This window comes from Parasteatoda tepidariorum, chromosome 5, assembly GCF_982258835.1.
Source record: "Parasteatoda tepidariorum strain Cologne lab strain chromosome 5, Ptep-v5.0, whole genome shotgun sequence".
In the NCBI taxonomy this organism is placed as follows: Eukaryota; Metazoa; Arthropoda; class Arachnida; order Araneae; family Theridiidae; genus Parasteatoda; species Parasteatoda tepidariorum.
In genome coordinates, this window is record NC_141759.1 from 2,818,680 (window position 1) to 2,844,392 (window position 25,713).

The 25,713-nt window shown below is 32.9% G+C and overlaps 1 protein-coding gene across 2 annotated transcripts in view; it reads right to left on the minus strand.

Annotated features, from left to right (window-relative positions):
- The window catches only part of LOC107437815 (beta-1,4-N-acetylgalactosaminyltransferase bre-4), a 150,066-nt gene that overhangs the window by 109,285 nt on the left and 15,068 nt on the right, over positions 1–25,713 (minus strand). The window contains exon 1 of one of the 2 annotated variants that reach the window (XM_043045914.3): positions 7,205–10,068. The exons of the other annotated variant lie outside the window; for it this stretch is intronic. Within the exon in view, the coding sequence (XP_042901848.1) occupies positions 7,205–7,559 (355 nt within the window). The 5' untranslated portion in view covers positions 7,560–10,068. Of the gene's footprint in view, positions 1–7,204; positions 10,069–25,713 lie in introns of those variants that run through there. 2 annotated transcript variants of the gene reach the window in all.

Genomic DNA, 25,713 nt, shown 5'->3' on the forward strand with positions numbered 1-25,713 from the left:
TTTTAGACGTTTAGGTAGCTCCCAGTAGAAAAATATCAATTCAACAGCGGCCTTTTAAAGCATTCTCACTTCAATTAATTAATTAATTCCTAATTGAGTTTAAATTAAATATTGTCATGTTTTTAGTGCATGAATCTGAATTGAACAACCTGATAATGCTCACTCTGGTCATTGTTATCTGGTTGCTCACTACGTGCTCTTGCGCGCCGAATCCAATCAATTAAAAATGAAAACTGTTGCCAGCGCGAGAAAAGAAATATCATCGGTTTTATTGATACATACATACGTACGTATTAGCGTTTTATATAATATAGATTTGATTTCACTCAAATTTAGTATATGATCATGTAAAATCTCATACTTTAAAATGGTGTTAATAATTTTCTATCTTACAATTCAAATTTTTTTCGAATATTATGTAATAACTAGAGGGCTCCGCCCCCTGCTTACTACCGCTCGCCAACCCCTGATAATTGCTACGCAATTACTTTTTCGTTCGTTTCGCGAACAAACTTAAAGTCATTTTACTGGAGATGAGCTGGCAATTTTTCTGCACCAGCGTCACATAGAGAGAATATGATAGGATTGTAAAATGTCTTATTATCAATATAATCTAATCTTATTATCAACATTATAAACTTATATAAAGCAATTTCAATACAAACAATATTATAAACTTATGTAAAGCGAGGAAGCAGTATTATTTCACACATTACTATAGGGAATTAACCGGAGATTAATCTCCGTATCCGAAGCACGCGCGGTAGAGCCTAACTCAAATCATTGTTGATCTTATAAGATGCCAAACGCTCCCTATATGGTGCTTTATCTCTCCCCCCCCCCCCAGTAATTTAAATTTTAAACTAAAAACAATTAAAACCTGATGAAAAAAAAACTTTGCAGAAATTGCAAACAAATTAAAACATGTAATATTAATAAGTTGATTCTAAGTAATATTTCAAAAGCAAATACCATTGCTTTTGAAATATTACTTAGAATTGCTCAATTAACTTCAATACTGTCAACTGACAAAATATTTTAGTTTCAATCAGAAGTATTCGTAACTACACCAAGGTATTCGTTTTCATTTAAACGTCTTGACTTTTCAACGTTTCCTCGCCGTGCATTCCGCCGTCGCGTATTGATAGCACTACGATTATTTTCCAGTTAATTTTGTGCAGCTAAATCATGTTCAGCTCCATGCCGCTCTCGATATCGCCTAAGATATTCACGGCGATATCGAGACATTTATAAAAAAAAAAAAATCGATCCATTTTTTATAAAAGATATAAGTATTTTAAAGTAAACTCTGTTCAATATTTTTTGATAATTTGGAATGTAAATACTTTTTTGAGAAAGTGTTGGTTCGTGCTTCCAATAACTCTACCCGATTTATCAAAGCTATTAAAATATATTGGAATTCTAAAATAAATAACTGCGTTCTATCAAAACAAACACTTTATTATAAAACTTTAGAACAACTATCTTTTTTTACATTGCCACTCAAAATTATTAATAAACACTGAATAATATTGCGTTAATGACACTTTTATCTAATGACGTCATAAACAATCGTTTGCATAAAGTTTAGTTCATAATAATCATATATAATCGTTTGCATAAATAATCATTCGGTCTTTTTATAGCATTACGTAGCAAATGTGAGATTTTTTTTTTTTTTTTGGAATGGCGATGTTATAATTTTGTTGTTGAGTTAATAAATCTTCCTTTTTATAAATGTAATAGTAGAGTTTTCCTAATTATTTGATTCGAAGTCCTCTGAGTTTTATTTGAGGTTAGTTTGTATTTTGTATTTTTTGACAGCATTATTAAATATACCTTTTCACATACATGCGTTCTCAATTTTGATTGGCTGTTTTGTGCGTTACTAACCAGAAGTCTTCTGTGATTGGCTATGTGTTATCATTCCACTCTCTTCTTATATATAAAGAAATAATAATAAAAATTAAAACTTATTCATTAAATTTTTTTTTGCATGGAATTATCTTAAGGTTATTCTGCTTGTAATTCTGCTCAAAAATGTTTCAATTCACTTAAAAATTTCTTGAGATATGGCGAAACATGCAAAAGGTAAAATTAACATAAAGGGGTCCAAACTTTGGATCACTCTCCTGACCAAACAATGGGGGCCCTATTTCCCAGCTTGCAGCTACCTCCAATATTCTAAGGGTCAGAATTCTAGATTCGTTGAAAAAAATGTGTGTTTATTCAGATAAAGTAAGTCTATGTGTACGTTTTGTTTTTATGAACTTAAAATATCATCTGCACTAATTAATCAGAATATTTATGGTCACCCCTTTCAACCATTATGGATGAGTCTTAGAACGTGAAGATCCGATTATTAGATCAAAAGATATTCAGGGTGATCCGTATTTTTTTATGCACTGTACATATAGGGAATATATATGATTCAATAATTTTTAATTCAGTTTCTTAAATTTCATATCATATTTATTTGAGTTCATTTTTATGATCAGGATTGCATAAATCCTTGGTGGCTAAATGACAAGAAATTGAATAGGCATTTGCGCTTTTACTAATTTTACCTACTGCTGCAAATTATGTTTGTTCGATTCTTGTTCGAAATCTTACTATGTTCTTAACATCTAATAGCATAAGTATAGCGTAAGATAAAATTTTGACGAGGCACGCGGTTTTTTTTTTGTTGTTTTTTTTTTGTTTATTTATTTTTATTTTTTAGAATATATTTCTCTGTGTTCAAACTCTAAAAGAAATACACAGAGAAAACTTTATAAACGTCTCTCAGTTTAAGAGTAATTTTTTGTATTTAACAGAGAGTTCTATAAAATAACATAAGTTAATGTCGAAATATATTACATATAGGAGTTAAAATATCTACATCTTATTACTTTTTTTCCCTAATGTCGTAAACTTTAAAAATTAGATTTCTTATATATTATAATATAAACTATAGTATTAATTTTAACTCGTAAAAATTTTTTCAAATTCAATAAATTATCGATTAAACAGTCGTACGCTATTTTTTTATTTATCATCCATCACATATGAAGAAAATAAGAGAGAATTTTATGTTGAAAAATAAAACGACCTTAAAAAAGGCCATGACACAATTAGAAATATGAAATGTCATTCTGTTGCTAAAACAAGTTGCACCATCAGTGTTATGCCCCGATTCTGATGAAGACGCATCCTATGGGAAAAAAGAAAAAGAAAAAAACGGCAGCCCAACTATTTCGTCACTATTTAATGTGTGGACAATGCTTTCTTTAATTTCATTCACAACTGCTTATTTCCTATATTTCAAGCTGATATGGATTCAGTTATTAAAAATTAGAGGGAAAATAAGAACAATTCCGCTATGCTATATTAAAACTCTAAACTCTTTGATCGTTAATTTTGTCACACTCATTTTATATTCCTATCCATACTTTTGTCCCCCAATTAATATCTTAAACGATCGAAGAAATGAAATATTTTTACTATTTATAGTCATCTAAAATTAGCTGTAAATATCTGTGTTATAAATGACCCACTGTTTTTCAAAACATTGATGTAAAAGTAAAGCCCAGCCTGTGAAGAAGTTTACGATACAACACGATTCTTCAGTTTTCCATATTGTAATCACCCTTAGGTGAATGAGGACATTTTTCAACTTCGGCAAAATTATTTATGGATCAATAATCTGCTATTTTATCTTAATAGTTGTCTCAGAAAATATTTCTCTTAATAGTAGTAGCAAGGCAAATGTATTTATAGTTCAAAAAGTTGGAATTTAAAAAAAACTTTGCCTTAACTCTAAACACAAATAAATATATATAGTTGAAAATACAAGGAAGATATACATTTTGTTTTACGGTTTTTTAATTTTCTTTTAATAATTTTAAAAGTATTTTATTTATTAATAATTTTAATCTTCCCTTTAAATATATATTTCTTTCCTTTTTTTTTCTTTGTACTTTTAGCTTATTATTAGTCGATTTACATTTAAAATTAAATTTTCTTTAAATAGAATATTTTGGATACTTTTAACACTAAATATTTATTCTTAATATTATTGGCACTTTGAAGTATTTATCTGCAAATCAGGGTGGCTGCAATCGGAAGAAAAAATTTAAAAAGTGGTAGAGATTGATTATCGAATTTAATAGTTTTTATCAATTCCTGTTCATACTCAGTTTTATTAATATATGATAGAAGAATGTATGCTTTTTGATAATCACAGCATCTAAATTTTAATATAAATACGCGTGGTATAGCAGTATGACAGTTTAGGCTATTTCAAAATGCGAAGTATATAAACTGCTGTTTGTAGAAAATGCAACACCATGAAGGAATCATCAGAATCAAATGAAATTCGCAGCAAATGTCAATTATAGGATATTATGCAAATTAATAAAGTTTCAGAGCCATCGCGCGTGCGTGGCGCGCGCAGCGCCCTCTGAATTGATGCTGAAAGCGTATAAATAAAGTGCTGTAGCGGGACGTTGAAAATAGTCTATGATTATTTGTTAGTGGCAAACGTTTAGTGAGACCTGAGTATGCCTCCACGACGGAAGAATAAGAAATTCAAGCAACTTACGGAGTTTGAACGAGGGAGGATAATCGGCCTTCGAGAAGGAGGATTTTCCTATCGCGCAATAGCAGCTCGTATGCAGCGGAACAGTTCCACAGTGATGCGAGTTTGGAAGCAGTGGACCGACGAGCACCGAACAACTCGAAAAACAGGCACTGGACGACAGAAGGTGACGTCAGAGCGCGATGATCGACACCTGCTCCGCATGGCGGTGAATGATCGCACAGCTTCCTCCAGGCAGCTGGCAGCACATTGGTCTACTGCTACAGGTGTACAATTGTCGGCTTCGTCAATTCGTCGTCGTCTGCTGCGCCGTGGATTGCGTGCAAGGGTGCCATTATACAGGATTCCCCTCACGGCGGATCATCGACGGCTGCGTCGGCAGTGGGCTCTTGAGCACAGAGACTGGCGAGCTGATTGGCACCAAGTTGTCTTTTCAGATGAATCACGCTTCATTTGTGGACCCATGATGGCCGTGTTCGTGTTAGACGTTATGCCGGTCAACGCTGCCTTCCTGAGTGTATTATTGAACGACATAGTGGTCGAACACCCGGAGTTATGGTCTGGGGTGCGATTTCGTATCATGGACGATCCAATTTGATACGAATTGAGGGTAATCTCAATAGCAACAGATACGTCCGTGAAGTGCTACAGCCCGAAGTCGTTCCTTTCCTTCAAGGCATCCCTGGAGCTATCTTTCAGCAGGATAATGAACGCCCACATGTTGCGCGGACTGTTAGAGACTTCTGTTCAGCACAACGCATGCAACTTCTTCCTTGGCCTGCTTATTCGCCGGATATGTCGCCTATTGAGCACGTGTGGGATATGGTTGGTCGGCGTCTCACTCGTGATCCGCGTTCTGCAGTTTCCAAAGACGAACTTTGGTTGCGCATACAAGCGATATGGAATTCTCTTCCTCAAGCAGATATTCAACATCTGTTTGACTCCATGCCACGTCGTATAGCAGCACTTATTGCAGCGCGTGGTGGCTGCACCAAATACTGATTTCGGACGCTTAATTTGTTTCTTTTGTTTTGAAAATTTCATCATTTATTTGTATCAGTACAAGTCGTTTCTGCATTAAATTTCATTTGATTCTGATGATTCTTTCATGGTGTTGCATTTTCTACAAACAGCAGTTTAGTTGCAAACTGGTACGGTCGTTGAAAAAGATTTTCATAGTGGTAGCACCGTTATAGCGTGTTGACGTATTAAATCTTCAATTTAAAGTTTGAAATTTCAACTTATTACGTCAAATCAGTCATTAAAATAAAATGTGAATAAGAGAGTGAACTATTATTTACCCAAATGGGTCGCAACCGTGATAAATGGGTAACTTTAGTGTGATGAGCAACTCAGAAGCGAGTTTTGATACCAGTTTTAATACGCCTGGGTCATCCCCATAACAGAGTCGCAGACAAGGCAGGACTATCTATCACTTATATAATCTTCTCTTGATCGTTGGAAATTTTTTTTTTCAATCTCGTGTAACTATGCAAATAGTTGTATATATTTCCTTCATTATTTTTATTACACCAGCATAAATGTTAATACTATTCTAAACCCTCTAAATATTATTATATTCTAATCTAGTTTAATTTCAGTTATGTTTTACACACTGGAGTTATAGCAAATGGGTAGAATGTTTCTCTCCAATACACTCCATCTAATAACACGGAAAAAACCGGTTATGTTATGCGAAGAAGAGTGCAGGTTAAAATACAATTTTTTTTTGGTGCAGAAGAGTCAGTGGGTTCATTTCATTATGTGTTCAACAAATGGTTTCCCACTCATGGTTTCCCACTCATATTTGGGAACCTCTCTACCCCCCCCCCTCCCCACTATAAGTCTGAAAAATCCGAGTTAAAGGAGCGCACTGAGATTTGAGCTATGCTCTAATGTTTATTTATTCAGTTATTAAATGTTTCATTTTTGGAAAATTCTTCCAAACTTAATTTTTGCTTCTCTACTAGATTACTACTTTTCGTTACAGTTTCGTTTTTTGTTTCTCTACTAGTCTACTTTTTCTGAGCGACCGTACAAGTTGGCAGTCATGGAAGTATAATACTGCTTCTTTTGACTAGCACTGAGGAATATCACATTCGAAAATATTAAAAGTGGGTATGGCTTAGCTTCCAAAATATGCATTATAAATTTAGTAAAATATACCTGGGCGTTAAAAGTACTAACAAACCTCATTTGGAATTAAAATCTTTAAAATTTCAAATGGTTTTCTGAAAATGTTGTCGCCAGTTTTTAATTTTTTCCTGGTTGGGCCACCCACTTTTTTACTACTAATAAGACGCTGTCAATACTATTAACCCACTCACGGGTCTGCGCGTAAAAAGTCGTATTTTAAATCTCCAGTCTTCTTTCGCATAGCAAAACCGGTTTTACCATGTTAATAGATAGCGAGAAATTGTGTATTGGAGAGAAACGTTCTGCCGATTCCGCCAGTGGCCGGGCGGTCAGCATGCTTGAATGCTAAGTCAGTGGCTCCAAGCATGGGTGTCTCTCTCTCTGTGTTTTGTTCTCTGTTAGGTTCACGGTTAACGTTAAAGAGCAGCATTTTTTGCAGAAAGAGTGCCCGCAGTTTAAAAAAAGTATTGTAAGACAATAAAAACTTACTTTCTGAGGGAATTCTTTGACATGCTTTTCTCCTGCATGGATATTCCTGTAATTTCAAAGAATGGGAGCACACATTTTGTTGTTTTGTTTTATGCACCACAGTAATCACTTTGGCGTCACCTACGCTGCTTCTATCGTTGAGAAAGTCTAATATTTTCCTTATTTTAACTTGACTAATAAACATCATCGATGACTTCGTAGTATTTTCCAGTTCGATGGATAAATTTTGTATTATTTGTACGTGTATAGCACTTTCGCTATCTGGTAAATGGCTCGATAACCACACTAAGAACAATAACACAAAAGTTGTGATTAAAATTCCTTTGAAAGTAAAACTCATTAATTGCCGCGTCATTTTTTTTTTATGTGGGTCTGATATTTGCCAAGCGAGTCAAATATCTTCACGGAATTTTGAAGTTAAAAAAACTCCTTTTAGTGTTTCTTTTAACACCTTTAACTCCTTTTTGTGTGTCTACGATTATTTTCACAATAATATAGAGATCAATATTCCATTTTAATCAAGCTTAAGGCGACATAACATGCATGATTGTTTGTGACAACAAGTATTCCTATAGAACTATTAGTTCGTATCAAGCAACAAACTAATTTAATTTTTTTTTGTTTTCTGGCGTCCTTTCGATATATTTAAATCATTTGAAAATAATAACTGATCAATAAATGTTGTATTCGCTCACTATTACTGAAAAACTAAGTTCAGATTCTGAATGTATATTTAAAAAAAAAACTGTGCGAATGAAAATCTCTTAAAGAACTGTTCAAATGAAGAAGAAAAATTGGTCAACTAAATCCTTTAAAAAAAATTAAAAAAAAAACTCGTTGAACTAGATATGTATAAAACTGAATCAAATTATAGTCCAGAAGATTTCAATTTCAAAACAATAAAAGTGTACTTTAAAAACTAGCACAAGTTTTTGCATTTAACACTGCAGTTTAAACAGAATTGACAACACCTTTCATCTCTAAATCGCAGATTTTTACAGCACATCACTCAGTTTAATAGGTTGTATTTTTCACCAAAATATAGTAAAATGCTCTGAAATTACTCGAGTGGCTTCACTTACACTGTTTTTAATTTAAGCTTCAATAGTGCAAGCAACAGCTAACAAAAATATTAATTCATGATTCGAATTTGAATATTACGTGAAATATTTAGAGAACTGTTCAACACTTATATAAAAGTTTACAAATTAACAGATGTGCAATAAAAAAGTTACTGGAAACTTGTTCTCGAATTATTTTGTCTTTAGCCGTCAATATCACAGACAGATATAACAATTTAGGAAAAGATCAATGATTATTCATGATTTACCTATCAATATGCACAGACATCAATTTCATAAAATTTCAGTTCCGTCTCCAGATTATTTGTTCAAACTTCTATATGACATATAAATAAACAATTGAAATCACGTTCAATGATGATTCCAAATTCACCTTTCAATTACAGATAGCATTATATAAAAAATGTTGCTGTCTCCAGATTTAGGTTTTAAACTTCAATATCACAGACAGAAATCAATCAAGAAACACTTCAATCACTTTTCAAATCATATATATCTATTTGCAGTATTGCAGTTAGAAATTTCCTAACTGCTGAATACTAATTCTGGATTTAGATTACAAACTTCAGTATCACAAAGAGAAAGCAATTATGGAAAATTTCAATTATTGTAAGAGATCCAGCTTTCAATTTTCAATATCACAGTCAGCAACTTCATAGGGATTCAGTCAGATTATAATTTCAAACTTGACGACAAATGAACAATAGAGAAAAGGCTTAATGATGATTCAAGTTTCAACTTTCAATTTGCAATATGACGGTTAGTTGTTTAACAAAATTTCAATACTATAGATTCAGATTTTAAACTTCAGTATCACATATAGAGAGTTTAGAAAGCTCTAGATTTCATCCTGCGATATTGCAGATAGGAATTTCATAACAGTTGAATACAATTTCCAGATTTAGATTTCAAACTTGAGCATCACAGAGAGAAAACAGTTGAAGAAAAGTTAAATGATTAGGAGAGATCCAGTTTTCAAGCTTCAATATCACAGTCAGCAACTTCAAGAAGTTCTGTCAGAGTACTATATCAAACTTCAATAAAGTCAGCAACTTCATAAAGTTCAGTTGTAAATTAATATCGCAAATTAAAAGAATTGAGGAAAGGTTCAATGATGATTCAAAATTCAGCTTTCAATCTGCAATATTACAGATAGTTGTTTAATAAAATGCCAATACTCCAGATTTCTAACTTCCCTATCACAGATAGATAACAATTAAGGAAATGTTCAATATTTAATGAACAACATTAAAGATAGTAAATTTAATTTTAAAAAAAAGGTTCAATGCTGTATTACAACTGAAGTATACAGCAGATGCAGTATTTTTCTTCAATAACACTGACAGCAGCATATGAGAGAACTGTATCGCGTTATGATATTCAAATGCAGTTCTTGTCCTACTTTCCCTACTGACGCCAGCTGATTTTTACTACTCAAATATATACAATTCAAAATTATTAAAAAATAGTAAAGCGAGCAACAAAGGAATATAAAATGAAGGCTTCTTATAATGGAAAACTATCAGATATTTTTGAATAAATATTTGAATTCACAGGTCACGAAAATCACGAAAGTGTTTCTGGGTTAACATTAAAAGCAAAGAAGAGTAAAATAAAATTCTTACGACTCTCCTAACAAAGTACTTCCGCTTTTCTCAATTTGTTTTCTCCAAATGTTTCGTTTTTGCAGAGTCAGAATTGCATCACATTTGTTTGCTGATGTCTGTAAAAATGTCGTAAATGCGGCGAGATTATGAACACCTTTAAACATATAAAATGTGTAAAGATTTTTATCTCGTTACTTGCATAATTCTCAGAAACATAGATAAGGGACTGTGATAAGCAAATGATAAGATTTGCCTATTGTTTCACCCATAAACTATAATTGAATCATATTTTTATAGTATATGTAGAAGCAATGACGTTTGTAGATTTATTTTGAAATATACAAACGATGCATAAATTTCCATTATATATTTATAAAATATATAGATATAACTCATGCGTATGTACTTTTAAATATAGAGTGCTCGAATCTATAAAAATTAGAAATTTATTACATTTTTTGTAATATCCATAAATTTAGTATTTGCTGTTATATTACGTCTTATTTTTATTTGACTATTAAAGGAAAGTTCTACAGTCATTATTATTATTTGATCAATACAACTATGTTGTTGGAGATTGTGATGCTACCAAAGGCATTACATATTTCCTAGCTTTTAAAATTTCTTTCATACCTTAAGTTTCCTCATCATTCTTAATCGAAAGTTAATTAAACTAATTATTCAATTTTTATTACATTTAAAAAAAGGTTAATATAAATATTTTATTCTTTTCTTGACACTCAATGTAACGGCTAACTTTTTAGTTCAGTTCATATGTAAAACTCATTCATTCACTGTCGGGACTCAATCGAAAACAAAATCTATTTTTAACTTATATTCTTTATTTCTCTTACCACAAAAATGTTTCACTTACATGGTTATTACTAATTCTCACAGTCTGTTTGGAGATTAGCTACAACCAAATTATTTTCAAATTTAATATTTTTATTTTTGGCTATGTTATCTTTCGAAAAACCGTCAACCATGGATCTCTTCCCATGCTCCCAACTTTCCGTTGGGAACAATTCACTTGCTTTTAATTTGTAATTCTTAGTGTAAGGACTGGGGGCCCAAACGCAAATGAACGATTTTTCTGGACGAGAGAACAAAGAATAATTCTCTCAATCCGTTTAAGGGACATTCTTTCTTTATCTTATCATTTTGGAATGTGACCATGTTCATTATAATGATATTTACATAATGAAATAAATTTTTTCTAAGAGATTATATTTATTTTTCTGGGATAAATATCCTTCCTTCATATCCAAATTCATATGTATCTCACACAGCCAAAAATTATAGTACTTAAATTCTACAAAGAAACTACATCCTGTATACAATTGGAAACTACAGTATACAATTTGGACTAAACTGCCAGGAAAGAGATAATGTTTGAAGTCGTAATTTCTCAATAATATTTTGTATCTTAATACTGGACATCGTATAGGATATATACCGAAGAGCCATTACATTATGACCACCCTCTTTCTATAACAATGGGCTCGCCCAGGTTTTCATGGTTTCTCGCCCATGAATAATGTTTTCATGGGGCACATTAGGACCCATAAACCACATAGAACAATCCCTGACGTCTGTAAGCTACTTGAACATAGTTGCAGACCAGGTTCACCCATTCATGGCAACAGTTTTTCCTGCGGGGGATGGTGTTTACCCCACAGAATAATGCATCATGACATAAGGGTAAAATCGTCGAGGAACATTCCAGTGACTTTCAAGTCATGACTTGGCCCCCAAATTCACCTGACCTTAATCCAATAGAGCATTTGTGGTCCTACTTGGAAAACCAAATTCGTGCTGCCACGCTACTCCCTCGCAATGTGAGGGAATTGCAGGACCAGTCGGTGAGCGCTTGGTACCAGATACCTCAGACTACCTATCAGCACCTTGTGGAATCAATGCCACGGCGGGTGCTAGCAGTTTTGAGGGCTAAAGGAGGTCCTAGCTATTAGCAGGGTGGTCAGAATGTCATTGCTCTCCTGTGTATATATACACACACTATTTTGCTTGTTTCAAAAATTCTACGTAAATTCTTTGCCACAGTAATAAAATAAATTGAAATTGTTTCAATTTGGTGTTGAAGATTCTGATACGGTGTCATTTAAATTTAATATTACAAATTAAAGTAGTAACGACGAAAATGACGTTTTAATTTTTGTCTCATTCTGAAAATAACCACTTGTTATTCGCCACGAATCAATAAAGAAAAGTGGAGGCGAAAATTAAACAAACAACTGGTCACTTTCCCACATCATTACTCATTTATTATTATTATTTATTTATTATTATTATTATTTATTTATTTATTTATTTTTTGAAATTGTTTTATTGCGCTTCAATTTTTCTTGCTCGGTGAAGTTAGGTCAGTATGTTAAGCTATATTTTGTGACAAATTCAATTTTGTTTTTATTGAGTTTTCTTTTTATAGCCGCAGATTATTTCGAATACGATTTTTTTTTTAAATATAATTTTATTATGCAAAAAAAAAGCAAAAAGTGGCTATTAAATGAAGATAGGCCTATCGATATCGGTCACTGTCTCATTAGGTTTGAGGGAAAAGTGGCTACTAAGTTAATAGCGTATACCGACCACTGGCTAGTAACTGGAAATTTAAGTTTTCAGATCTAACTTCAGGCTACGTTAAAAGGTGCATAAAGGAAAATTATAAAGAAAGAACTATACATTAAGTTAAATGTGAGCTTTTTCTTAAACTCTCGTTACATTTTTATAGTACGGTAAATTTTTCAAATTTTTTTTTCTAGTATAGAAAATTTATTTTAAAAATAATACTATGCTAAATTTAATGGAATAAAATTTGTTTAATTAGGGTCAACCGGGCCGAATGTTCTTTCAAATGCTTTATAGAGATAAGGTAGCGGATTCGAACTCCCACGTGATATCCTTGTCTGGATTGTGTTATCTGTTCTTAAGTTTGTCAAGGATTTATAAGCAGTAGTTTGTAGCGAGCGGATAAAACTGCAGATGTATTTGAAACAATCAAATAAATTTCTTGAACATGTATATAATTATTTGGAGGTATTAACCGGAATGTTGCAGGCGAATAAAAATGTAAAAAATGGTGACTCATAAAAATCTGTTAAAAATATTAAAATTAGAACACTTTCCTGCATATTTCTTTCAGTCTACTTTTGAGATTAGGTATTAAGAATAATTTTGTTTCATATATCAAAAGTTCTCAAAGTAAGTTAGTTACAATTGAATAATTTAGCAGATTAAGTAAACAAAATGTACAATACTTTATTTACGTCGCTCCAAAGCTGCACATAGGGCTATTGGCGACGGTCTGAGAAACATCGCTAAAGATCCCTCACGAACTGTGAGTTTTAGTTCTCTGCAGAGGGGATGGCTCCTCCGCTTTGGTAGTCCGCATATTAGAGCATTTTACGGTAGAACAGTTTGACGAGAACCGATACCGCACACCTTCGGTCCCTACGTAGGCTGATCAAAGTGGTCATCCACTCGCTTACTGACAGCAATCAGTGATGCGTTTGATTCGGGTCCGTGTTTATAAGATATAATCAGTCCACTGCGGGACTAAATAAATAAAAAGGAATTCATTTTTTACCATTTCTTACAATTTTAGTCGCCATGTTGCATCCCTGTACGAAACAAAAATTTTCGATCTTCGAACAATTCTTTGTTCTTCAATCGTTCATTTCGTCATTTAATTTTAACGTTTAAAACTGTTATCGGAAATATAATTTTATCGGGAAATGAATAAGAAAATCAAACCTTTTTAACCACTTACCTCATCTCTTGATCGACATTGCAAACCAGACATTTTGAAATTGTTATATAGGATTAATTTTAGTAAACAATCCATCACTTCAACTCTAAATTTCGAACAGGAATAACTGGTGATTGTAAAAGGAGGCGACGTATTATTCGCGAGAATATTTAAATCTGTGAAAAAGAAACCAAATTTAAGGTGAAAAATACTGAGCTTTTTTTTCCCCAGCTATCAATTGTTACCCAACAAAGAATTATCCATTTAAAATGAAAGCAGGCAAATAAATACATACATAAAGAGTTTTTATTTATTTAAAAAAGAAAAAGAAAGCAAAGAACTGAAATACAATCCCTACAAGCATCATTGTGAAAGATCTAAACAATTATAGAGAATGACTGTTATTACAAAAACGAAGTAAAATAATAAGAAAAAACCTTAAAAATAAAACGTGATAAATGTTGCATGGAATCTGTGGTTTCGATTTGAGACAGTTATAAGTATACATAAGAATACTTTCTTAAAACTAAATGATTTTTTAAAGCTCTTTTTGAAATAACAAATCATGCCAATGCAGATTTTTTTCCGGCAGTAGATTACCTGGATGCGTACAGGCAGATCCTATATTGAATAAGACTCAGTTGGCGAAAATTTCAATTGGCCCAACGCCGATTTTAGAGGAGTGCTCTCGACTATCGCCAAATAGTTTCCAAATAGTTTTTGTTTTGTCTCGGTATGATATCAATTACCAAGTTTAATATGGATGCGACTGTGTTTATAAGAGTTTTGTTTTATTTCCTTTTTTATCTTTTTATTTACTTTATTTCATTTTATTTATTTATTTATTTTATTTTATTATATTTTATTTATTTATTTATTTATTTATTTATTTTATTTATTTATTTTATTTATTTATTTTATCTTATTTTTTTTCTATGTTATTGGGTTGGAAAAAAAAGGGGAAAATGTTCAGGTCGCAGATATTCTTTCACCCGTAATGGAAATCTTTTAACAACTTTATTCTGGGTGCAACTTGAAATGTATGCTTACTAAAATCGACACAGCTCGAAATGCGTGTTTATGATAATGAACACAGTTCAAAATGCATTTTTATGATAATGGGCACAGTTCAAAATGCATGTTTATGAGAAAGAACACAGCTCGAAATGCATGTCTACGAGAAAGGACACATCTAGAAATACGTATTTAAAAAATAGACATCGCGTATATTTTCGTTTATGATGAAAATTGCTCTTCTTTTAAGAATTAACTAATGCATATCCTAATGTGATGTCATTCATTTGCCCAAATTACACAGCACATTTTGTTTTTTAATTGGTCTTTTTTAAAATGATATTAAAAGTCATCAATTTTTTAATATTATACCGGATTCTACAAATTTATAATAGTAGCATTAGGTCGAAGTTATACAAATTGAGTTAAAAATTTTATCGTTAAGCTTATTAAATTAGAAGAGATGCCTGAAAAGATGTTGTTGTCATCAGATATTAAGGCAGAAGGCGAGCGACTGTTCTTGTTTTCCAGTGGCGCCATCTATAGCCGAGAATTCGACTTCTGCCACACCCGATTATAGGGCCGACAAATTCATGCATCTATTCATTCATCCATTATCCTACTAATTCATACATCCCTTCAAGTAATTCTAACTCTATAACAAAGTAATTCTAACAGTAATGACTAAAATAAAAGCAGAGGAAACCGGATTACTCATGTTTCATCAAATTTCTTCTTAAACTAGGTAGACATCGAATCGAAACCACGAATTACTTTATTTGACGACAAATATAGACGTTGTGAGATGAAAGCACCACCTACGCTGTTCGCCATTTTCACTTTGTGTCATAAGTTTAATCAACCTTGAATGGCAACATAGTTAGTAGAAAAGATATCTCATAATAGTTAATAGAAAATATATAAGCGATAGAAGTTTATTTTTAAAATGATGTTTTATGTTATAGAAAAATAAAGAGTTTGAAAAGAATCTATTGGGATACCTTTTTATTAAACTCAACATTTGTTGATCCGAGACAGAATCCTGTATAAGGTCAGTTAGTTTATAAATTTGTCTGAAAAGTTTTGGTATTTTATATATTCGGTTGAAAAGATTTGTCAGTACGCAACAAAACTTCGCAATAGATGTCTTAGTAAGGAAAAGAACGCCTATAAGGGCAGCATTTGCCAAAGCTTATAATAATTTAGTGAAACAGTTACAACAATGGAAGTCAAAGTTAAACTCACCTCATTGGGAAGATTAAAAACAGTTTAAGTATCGAGGAATTTTATATATTTTAGGCAGGTAAACTTGTATTGCTTTGATGATAAATTTACTACAACTACAAGAATTTTGAGGAACCACTGTCACCCTAAAATTAACAGTCCTAAAGGCTGCAAAATTTTTAGGCGGAAAGTTTCCCAATTGTTGATGTTCCCCAAATTTCATTTCATAAAAAAATTTTTCTGGTATCCTCCAAGTTGATAGTTCCGCAGTGGACGGATTGTAGAGACACGGTTCCCTGTAGAACAACGAAGTCAAGCATCACTGGCTGCAATCAGTAAACGGGTGTGTGGCCATTTTGACTTGTCTGCGCAGGGACCGAGGATGCGCGGTATCGGTCCTCGTTAAACTGTTCTACCATAAACTGCTTGACTTCACGCGCAGGTCGTCGCTCTACCAAAGCAAGGGACCCATCCCCTCTGCAGAGGATCAAAATAGCGATGGGATGTTTTCGGATCATTCTCAGGTGTTTCTCAAACCATCGCCAATAGCCCGTTGTACCAATAATTTAATGTTGTCGCCAATAGCCCGTAAATAAAGTACCTACCAACCTTTCAAGTCTGTAGTTTGTAATGAAACACAATAAATGAATTTATAATTTATTAAACTCATACTTAAATTAATCATACTTAAATTAAATTCATAATTAAATTTTATCAGAAAACCAGCCTGTGATGTGGCTGCATCACACTAGCGCCGAATCGTTTATTTTTACTATTATTATTATTTCAGCTGGTTTAATTCAGTTATGTTATTGTTATGTTATGCTGTGTCAGTTATTATGTGTGCTCAACATCGCTTTGTTGGAATCAAGAGAGATCCACCAGCTCGTATCTGATGATGTCTGACTCCCACGTAAATATGGGAATAAAATTATGAGAAACTCTTTTTTGCATACCCTGCTTACTTGTCTAAACAACAATAACATCGACCCGGTTAACCTGGAATTAATCCTTCTAGGACGAAGGATTACGGTCATATCAAATCTTTCTTTTCTTTAACATTCATGAAATTCTGAACATTCATTTAAATAAAAATTATCTTGAAAGAACTAAAAATTTCATAGCAATATACGTCATAATTCATGATGTTTATTTTTAAAATTCAATAATGACAACATAACACAGTGCGTCATAGTTTAAATGACTCGATTCAAATTTTCTTCAGAATTTTAAAATTTATTTTTAATGTTAAGAAATATATAAATAAAATAGCTTAAATGGATGATACTTCGTAAAGTTAATTGAGTCGTTTCATCCCCTCATTTACTCACTCCCTTTAAATAAAAATAAGTCAGTGGGTATTGCACCGTTCTTCGGTAAAATATTCGACTTTTGACAACAGCTCCACTTTACAGGAACTAATACGAGCACTTGTGGAAAAAAGAAAATAAATCAATGTAGGCGTACAGAGCCACTGTACTTAGCCTATTGGCGATCGAAATAGGCTACAGGTGGCGTAGAGCAGAACTCTTTACTTATAGCAGCACTTCGCATGGTTTCACCATTAAAGTGTGTGGAGAGTCCTAGGGAAAGGAAGTACGCTAGTTTCTCAATTGCTTTTCATATGGATTAAAAACTTTTAAGTTTGGAAATTATGTGGAACTGGAAAACTACATGGAACATAGTTCTGAAATAAAGCATTGCGAAAATTTAAAGCATAATTTTTGTCAATTAAATGCAAAAAAGTATTAAGAAAGAGGAAAATATTATATTACATTCCTATACAACTGAGCAGAGGAGGAAAGGGTGGTTACAGTCACGATAAAAAAGAGAAAACTGGTAGCCTAACTAGTTTTATAGCAGTTTATTTGTGCGCGGGATCATAAAAGCTTTCTTTATTTAATTCACCAAGACTCAGTTCAAATAAAAAATTATCAAGTTACACTTTTAAGACACATAGATTAGATGTATTAGATTTAAAGTGAAAGTAAAATAAGGTTCTCAAATCAGCCATACACAAACTTAAGCTACCGCTTTTTATTTTTTCCATTCTATTTCTGATTCCATACGAATATATTTATGACTCTCCCGAACAGCCGTTTTCCGTGACACTCATATTTCCTTTCATCTTTCGTAAGGATAGCCTTCATTCTTTGAAATTTCTCTTTAGAAAAAAAAAAGGTGATCCCAGCGCAATCGTGACAGCCATGATTATTAAAACTGAAAATTAAGCAAGAAAATTTTACATGAGCAGAATCCACTCTGATAGGGGTCGACATTTGCTTCCATAAACAACAAAAGGAATTATATAGAACCGGCTGATCGATGTAACGGACAGTTCAAACAAAAATAATGATGCATGCAAAATGTTCATTTCGATTTTATTGAAATAAAGAGTAAAGAATCGTTTCTGATAAACAACCACCTCTGTGTTCTATTTTTATTGATAAAGAAATGAGTTCGGAATTTTTGTTTTTCGTAAGATAATTATTTATTAAAATTTGTTGAAGCCTCCCTGGTAAATTAGTCTTACTAAACGCTCTACAGTTGGAAATTAGCAGGTCTCACTGTAACCCTTCATATTTCTTTGCAATATCCATTCTGAGGACGGTGTGGCAAATGGTTATATCAATAACGATAGATAAAAAGTAAACATTTACTACCACTTTAAAAATAAATATAAAAATTTCCGAAAAAATCAAAAACGTTTGCAGCTATGTATTTTAATTTATCAATGTGTTTAACTCAAAAAAGAGATAAGCTATTATTTGACTCAGTATCCTTGTCATCTGAGTTAGGTTCAAAGGAAAGTAAAATTTTTTATATCGTGATGAATGTATCATTTATAATCGATGATGACTAAACAGTATCATTCGTTTATCGCATTTTATGAATCGCGCGAATATCAAATAAAAAAACAAACACTGAACTCGTTTCAAAATAAGAGAACAGTTTAAATTGCAACATTTCCGGAAAAACGCAATCAAGAGCTTTTCTCTGATTGCTGTATATCCGAACGGAAATGAGAAAAACTGTAAATTCCGCTTTCCACTTATTAAACGTAATCAAGTCAGTAAGAGAAGATTTTCCAGTCGACAATAAAAACAAAGAAAACTATTTCAACCCTTTAGGTTAGAAAAAGAAATAAATACTTGAGAACTGAGGAATTCTCTATCAGAAATTGGAATGCTTCGGGTGCAGTTGCAGTTAAGCAAAAAAAAGGAGATAACTTCTTCCGATAACTCCTTCCATTTCCCTTGGTGTTATCTAAATCGTCGCCTAAAACAGGAGAACTCATCTTATCTTTCAACTTTTTCTTTTGCTGCCGCTGATATACCATTACTATTTTGCCCAATGTTTTCTTTTTTTTTTCTTTTTGCAAATAAACTTGAAGAGAAAAGATAGCGTTAGTATCAAGGGCTCTTTATTTGCTTTGCTCTACTTTAAAGTAAACTAAACTTCTTTAATTTTGTTATGATTTATAAATATTAAACAGATATTGGTTTTATTCACCTGTTTTAAAGATTGTTTCTTAATCGTTTTTAAATATTTGAGAATTTCTTTAAGAAATCTCATTCGAGAATTTGTGTCTTGAATTTACTTGAACGTAATGGTTTAACACTAGATAGGGTCATTTTTTTCTAGTAATGTTATGTTTAAAGATTTTTAGAATCGAGATTGATTATTTAAAAAATCATCTAATTTATTACCTGAAATTAGTTTAATTTTTAACTTCTCCGAGACATGCATTCTCAGGTTTGGTCACCGCAGGTGGTCAGCCGACACGCGAAGCAGGTTTGCGGCTTTTCGCAGCCGCTGCGTAAAACAACATCCCCAGCGCATCCGGAGGTCGTCAGGACCCAGGCCCGTCGGACGTGGAAACCACACAGCCGTCACCCAGAAGACGCGTGCGCAGTCCTGCGCACCTAGTGCCCAATCCTACAACCCTACAGACCCAGCATTCTCAGGTTGACGACAATCAGAATTAAAAGTTGAACTTGGTTGTTGCTGTTGTTAAAGTTGCCATTAAAGCAAGGGATACGATTGTTAATGGCGCCATCTAACGCCAAGAATTTGACTTCTGCCACACACATACATCACACCCATTTATAGGGCAGACCCATTCATACGTCTATTTATTCATCCGCAGATCGAAATTTTGAAGTGAACCACAGAAAGATCCATCTCCAATTCAGTAGCCACAGAGATATAGTTTGTTATGCGAACATAGAGGACTTTGTGACCCGACAGATATAACGTACACCAGTCGCCATATACTACGGGGGGAGTCTTCGGCGGGTTGGCTGGATTCGAACTCCCGTTATTACGAACGTGATTCAATCACCCTGCCAACCAGGCTATCCCGGCCAGATAAAACTAGTAGCCAAAGTATTTCATTTTTTTTTAAAAAAATTCACAACTATTTAGTTTAAATAATAAAAAAAAATTATAGTTACACTTAGAGCTAACATTGATTAGTTCAAAGACGTGATTAATTCAACTACTAAATTATGCAGGGGTGCTTACTACTCTGCCTTTTGAGAATGTTTTAATAATTTGGTAGCGAATTAAATAGTAAAACGTGTAGAATAAGGGTAAGGGGAGTGGGTATGCACTCATACTAACAACGTTTCCCCACATACTAACAATGTTAAAATGGCAGGCAGTGCTGGCTCAGGGGAAAAAACGTTCGCCTTCCAATGAGGTGAACCGGGCTTGATTCCCAGTGATGGCTGATTGATGCGAATTTTGCACCCGGCTCGCACCGACCACAGTGCTAACTTGAAATATCCTCATTGGTAGACAGATCATGGGTTAGAGTCCCCTTTCATCCAGGCTTAACTTGGGAGGTTTTCTTGGTTTTACTCTCCATGTAGCGCAAATGCGGGTTAGTTTCATCAAATATCCCTCTACGAAGGCAAATTTATCCCAATACTTGATCCAGCAGTTTCTTTGTCTTCTGGATTAGCTTCAAAATGACAAGGCTACGGAGTTCATTAGTAATCGTAAACCCAAAAAATTGGGTCAGATGTTCAACGAAGATTATAAAGTAAAATAAAATATTAAAATGGCAAATTTTATGTACTTTTTCTTAAACTGTATTCCACATAAAGATTTAAAATTTTTGATGGAGCTGATTTGTACACTCTTACATCTACTGAGAATTATACAAATCGATATTTTTTTATTTAAAAAAAAATAATAAATACTGAGCACCACTGCAAAATGCCATTTTTTGGCACGCTATTGACAGTTAAAAAGTAAAATTTCGTGAATTATCTCAAAATTTTCACCTCAGAATCTGTACAGTACAATAAAAAAATATTTACTAAGAGTGATATTTTGCATGAAATTATCTTTAGATAAACGAATTTCATAGTTATGTGTAAAAAAATTTCAATTCCCTTAAAATGTTGTCGGAGCTATGGTGAAATACGCAAAAAATAAAATTAACATTTAGGGATCCAAACTTTAGACAGCTCTCCTGACCAATCTATAAGGACCCTATTTCCCATATTGCTGCTACCCTCTATATTTTAAGGGTCAGAAATCCAAATCTGTTGAAAAAGAGGTTTGTTTATTCAGAGAAGGTACGTTTTCGTGTCTGATTTTGTATTTTAAATATAGTCTGCACGTAATTAGCATATTTGAGGTTATCCCCTTGAATCATTAAGATTGAGTCCTAGAACGCGAAGATCCGATCATTAAATCAAAAGATATGGTCCGTTTTTTGCTTTGATCACTGTACATATGCACAATAAATGTATTGTTAAAATTTCAAGGCTATGTCTTTTATAGTTTCAAGAAAATGGTACACGGAGATTGAAAAATAACATTCTGATAAAACGCCACTTTAATGTAAAAATCACATTTTCTAAAATACTCCGGCAATTTTTCGAATTTTTTTTAATTTTTTTAGTAGTCACTTATGCCTTACTTATTTTTTTTTAACTTCTCTCATGTTAGTTTTGTCACCATAAGCGCATTTCTGCTAGCACGAAGTACATTATACAATACAACGTCAATATTAAAATCATAAAAATACTCACCTTTTTTTTAAAAAAAAATGCAGGTTTTAAAACTTATAAAGAGGATTAAATGATAACTACTATGCATTGCTAAAGTGTTATTTAATAAATATAAATTCGAATAACATATTTTTTAATAATTTAATATCACAAAAAAACATTAAAAACTGCACTGACTTTCGTTTCATTCTCAGAAATTTATTTTTGATACATTAATAAATCAGAAAATATTTACGAAATGGTGCTAAAATATTTAAGCCCACCAATTAGTACATTGTTTTCTTCAAATTGGAGAAAAGAATTATTTAAATCAGGTTCTTTTCTTTTTTTGCAGAAATTTTTACATCAACATCCATTTTTTTTAAAATTCCTGATACCTTCTTTCTGTCGTAATTAGCTCCTTTGTGTTTTTTAAAGATATATTTGATCTGGGCAAGCTTGAAAATTAAAAGAACAAATTAATAAAAAAAACATAATACCAGTAGTAAAAATCTCACATTTTTATTTTAAATATTCGCAAATGATATCGTCCAACGTTTCTATGCCAACAGTACCAGTCGCTCCTGGGCAAAGCACAGATTAAGAGGTCTGGTGCACGCTAGCGCGGGCAGGTACCTTACCAACTACAGATCGTCGTCGTCGTCCAACGTGCTCGATAATCAGATGGAGTGTGAAAACAAAAGCTTTGTTAAAGGTATATTAATGGTTAATTTTCAAATACATGTTATTAGCTTATAGCTTTCATATTTAGAAATAAAGTTTTATCTTGCGAAAACTATAAAATAATATAAAAATTCGCGATGATGTCAAAAAATTGAATCTTGTGTTTACGTTTTGAGCTTTCAAATGTGGGCATGGCACAGCCAGAGGATAGTTTGTTCACACTTTGAAGTCTAAATTTAACGAACTTCCAATTTGAGTAAACACAAAAATAAGTAATAAAAGTCTAATTTGAGTAAAGTTATGATTTCATTACAATATGTATAAGTCTTTTAAGCAACTTTTTGAGACTAACATATTTAACATTAGAAACCCATTAACATAAGGAATTTATATGTGAATCCCAATAGAGTCGCAAATGGTCATAATGATTGCATTTAAAAATGTGACCTTTTCAAATGTTTTCGAAAACCATCATATATATGACTTAGAAAAATAATTTATTTTCGTGAACGTGTTTGTTCAAAAAAGAAATTATTTCCATACAATATTTCTCCCTTTCCTTGAGCTCAAAATGTCTGAAAAAAGATTTAAAATGTGAAACATCGCTAGTTCAAATATCGTGTCTAATAAATTTATTTGCGCAATAAATTTATTTTGTATTATCTATTTGATGAAAGAATTTGGATGTTTTTTCCATCTGTTTTTAAAATAGAATATACACCGAAGAGCCATTACATTATGACCACCCTGCTAATAACATGTAGGACCACCTTTAGCCCTCAAAACTGCTAACACCCGCCGTGGTATTGATTCCACAAGGTGCTGATAGGTAGTCTGAGGTATCTGGTATCAAGCGCTCACCAACTGGTCCTGCAATTTCCTCACATTGCGAGGGGGTAGCGTGGCAGCACGAATTTGGTTTTCCAAGTAGGACCACAAATGCTCTATTGGATTAAGGTCAGGTGAATTTGGGGGCCAAGACACGACTTGAAAGTCACTGGAATGTTCCTCGAACTAATCCATGACGATTCGACCCTTATGACATGGTGCATTATCTTGTTGATAAACATTATCCCCCGCAGGAAAAACTGTTACCATGAATAGGTGAACTATGTTCAAGTAGCTTACAGACATCAGGGATCGTTCTATGAGGATTATGGGTCCTAATGTGCTAAAAACATTGTTCCCAGGCGAGAAACCATGAAAACCTGGGCGAGCCCACTGTTATAGATGGAGGGTGGTTATAATGTAGTGGGTCTTCGGTGTATGTTCATAGACTGATGTTAAAAATTTCAAACTTTGCACAAATTTTATAGTCACAAACAGGCCTGATATGATTTATTTTATTCAAAAATATTCTAGCAGACGAAGAAAAAGAACACAATTTTTATGTGAACAATTCGCGATCGCATCGCTTGAATACGCCCTCCAGCAGGGAGGATATTTTTAGGATTCTATTTCTTAAGTTTTCATTTTGTTCTATCAGAATCATTAGTAAAGTGGAAATTTTTTTTAGCAGCCAATATGAAGCAAAATTTTCCTAAGGAAAAGGCAGAAGAACTTGAAAAAACTTCCCTGAATAATGGTAAATCATTCGGAAACAGAAGGGGCCCAATATTTGAAGAACAATTTCTCAATAATTTTTTCCTTTCCATTATCAACAAACTTGCAGCCGATAACGTCCGATTTCATGACCGCATTTTAAATATTAAATACAAATTCAATTTTGATTTCAGTAAATTATATTAATTTTATACGTTAAATTACATAATTTCAATTAAACTTAAATGTAATCCTTTGACGCATTTCCTGTCTCTCAGATAGCACGGTTGCCAGACAAAAATACGGCAGTCACGGAGACTCATTTGCAAAGTCACATGCGAAGTTTTTGAAAGTTACCATGTCCGCCTATGGTGACGTCACTTTAGGTCGTCATTCAGACGTCAACAAGAGACCACATAGCTGTCGCAATGACCTCACCATGTGAAGTCGTCTGCGTCTCAACATGGTCTCGGTGTAACGAAACTGTGACATATTTACGTCTCAACAGGGTCACCGGGCGACAAAGATGTGACATATTCACGTCTCAACTGGGTCACCATGTAACAAAGATGTGGATTAGTCACGTCTCAACAGAGTCACGATTTGACGAAATTGTGGCATTTACGTCTCAATTGGGTCACCGTGTGACTAAGCTGAAACGTGAATATGGCACACTCTTGTCACACGATGTCACACTACTACAGTTATATGTCTCATAGTGGTCGGGCGTCAAAATGTAAAGTCCCCAAATACGGATATAGTGTACTTCGAAAACCGTCGCAGAGGTCAGATGTGATTTCACAATTTTTGGAGCAAACGTGGGGGAGATTTTGAAAATTTTACCTACTATAAAGAGTTCGCTTTTGTCTATTAACTTGAACTTCTGTGCTCATAAATTCTATGTTAATGACTACATATATTCCTCAAGCTTGACTTTTTTTTACAGCTCGCAAACCATTACCGTTACCTATATTTACGTAAACGTAAACCATCGTTGGTATTTTCATTATTTAAGTTATCAACAGGCAGCCGCACACATCATAAGTAGTAAAACAGCTTTAATGATATTGGAATAGGAAACAATGATATTTAAAAAAAGCTTATTATTTTTTTCAAATAAAAAAAAATATCAAATAGCGTGTCCTGAAACAGGTATGGGCAGGAGGCAGAGTTGGCCGTTGATTACAGTAATCGATTACAACTGTAATTGATTACAGATAATTACAGCTATGTAATCAATTACTTGTAATCACGATTACAAGTAATCAATTACTTGTAATCGTGATTACAATTTTCAAAAAATTTTGATTACAGCTGTAATCATGATTACAATTCTGATTACAGTAATCAATTACTTGTAATCACGATTACAAGTAATCAATTACTTGTAATCGTGATTACATCTTTCAAAAAATTTTGATTACAGCTGTAATCATGATTACAATTTTGATTACAGTAATCAATTACTTGTAATCATGATTACAAGTAATTGCGATTACAAGTAATCACAACAAAAACGATTACAAGTAATTATGATTACAAGTAATCAAAATATATGATTACATGTAATCATGATTACATG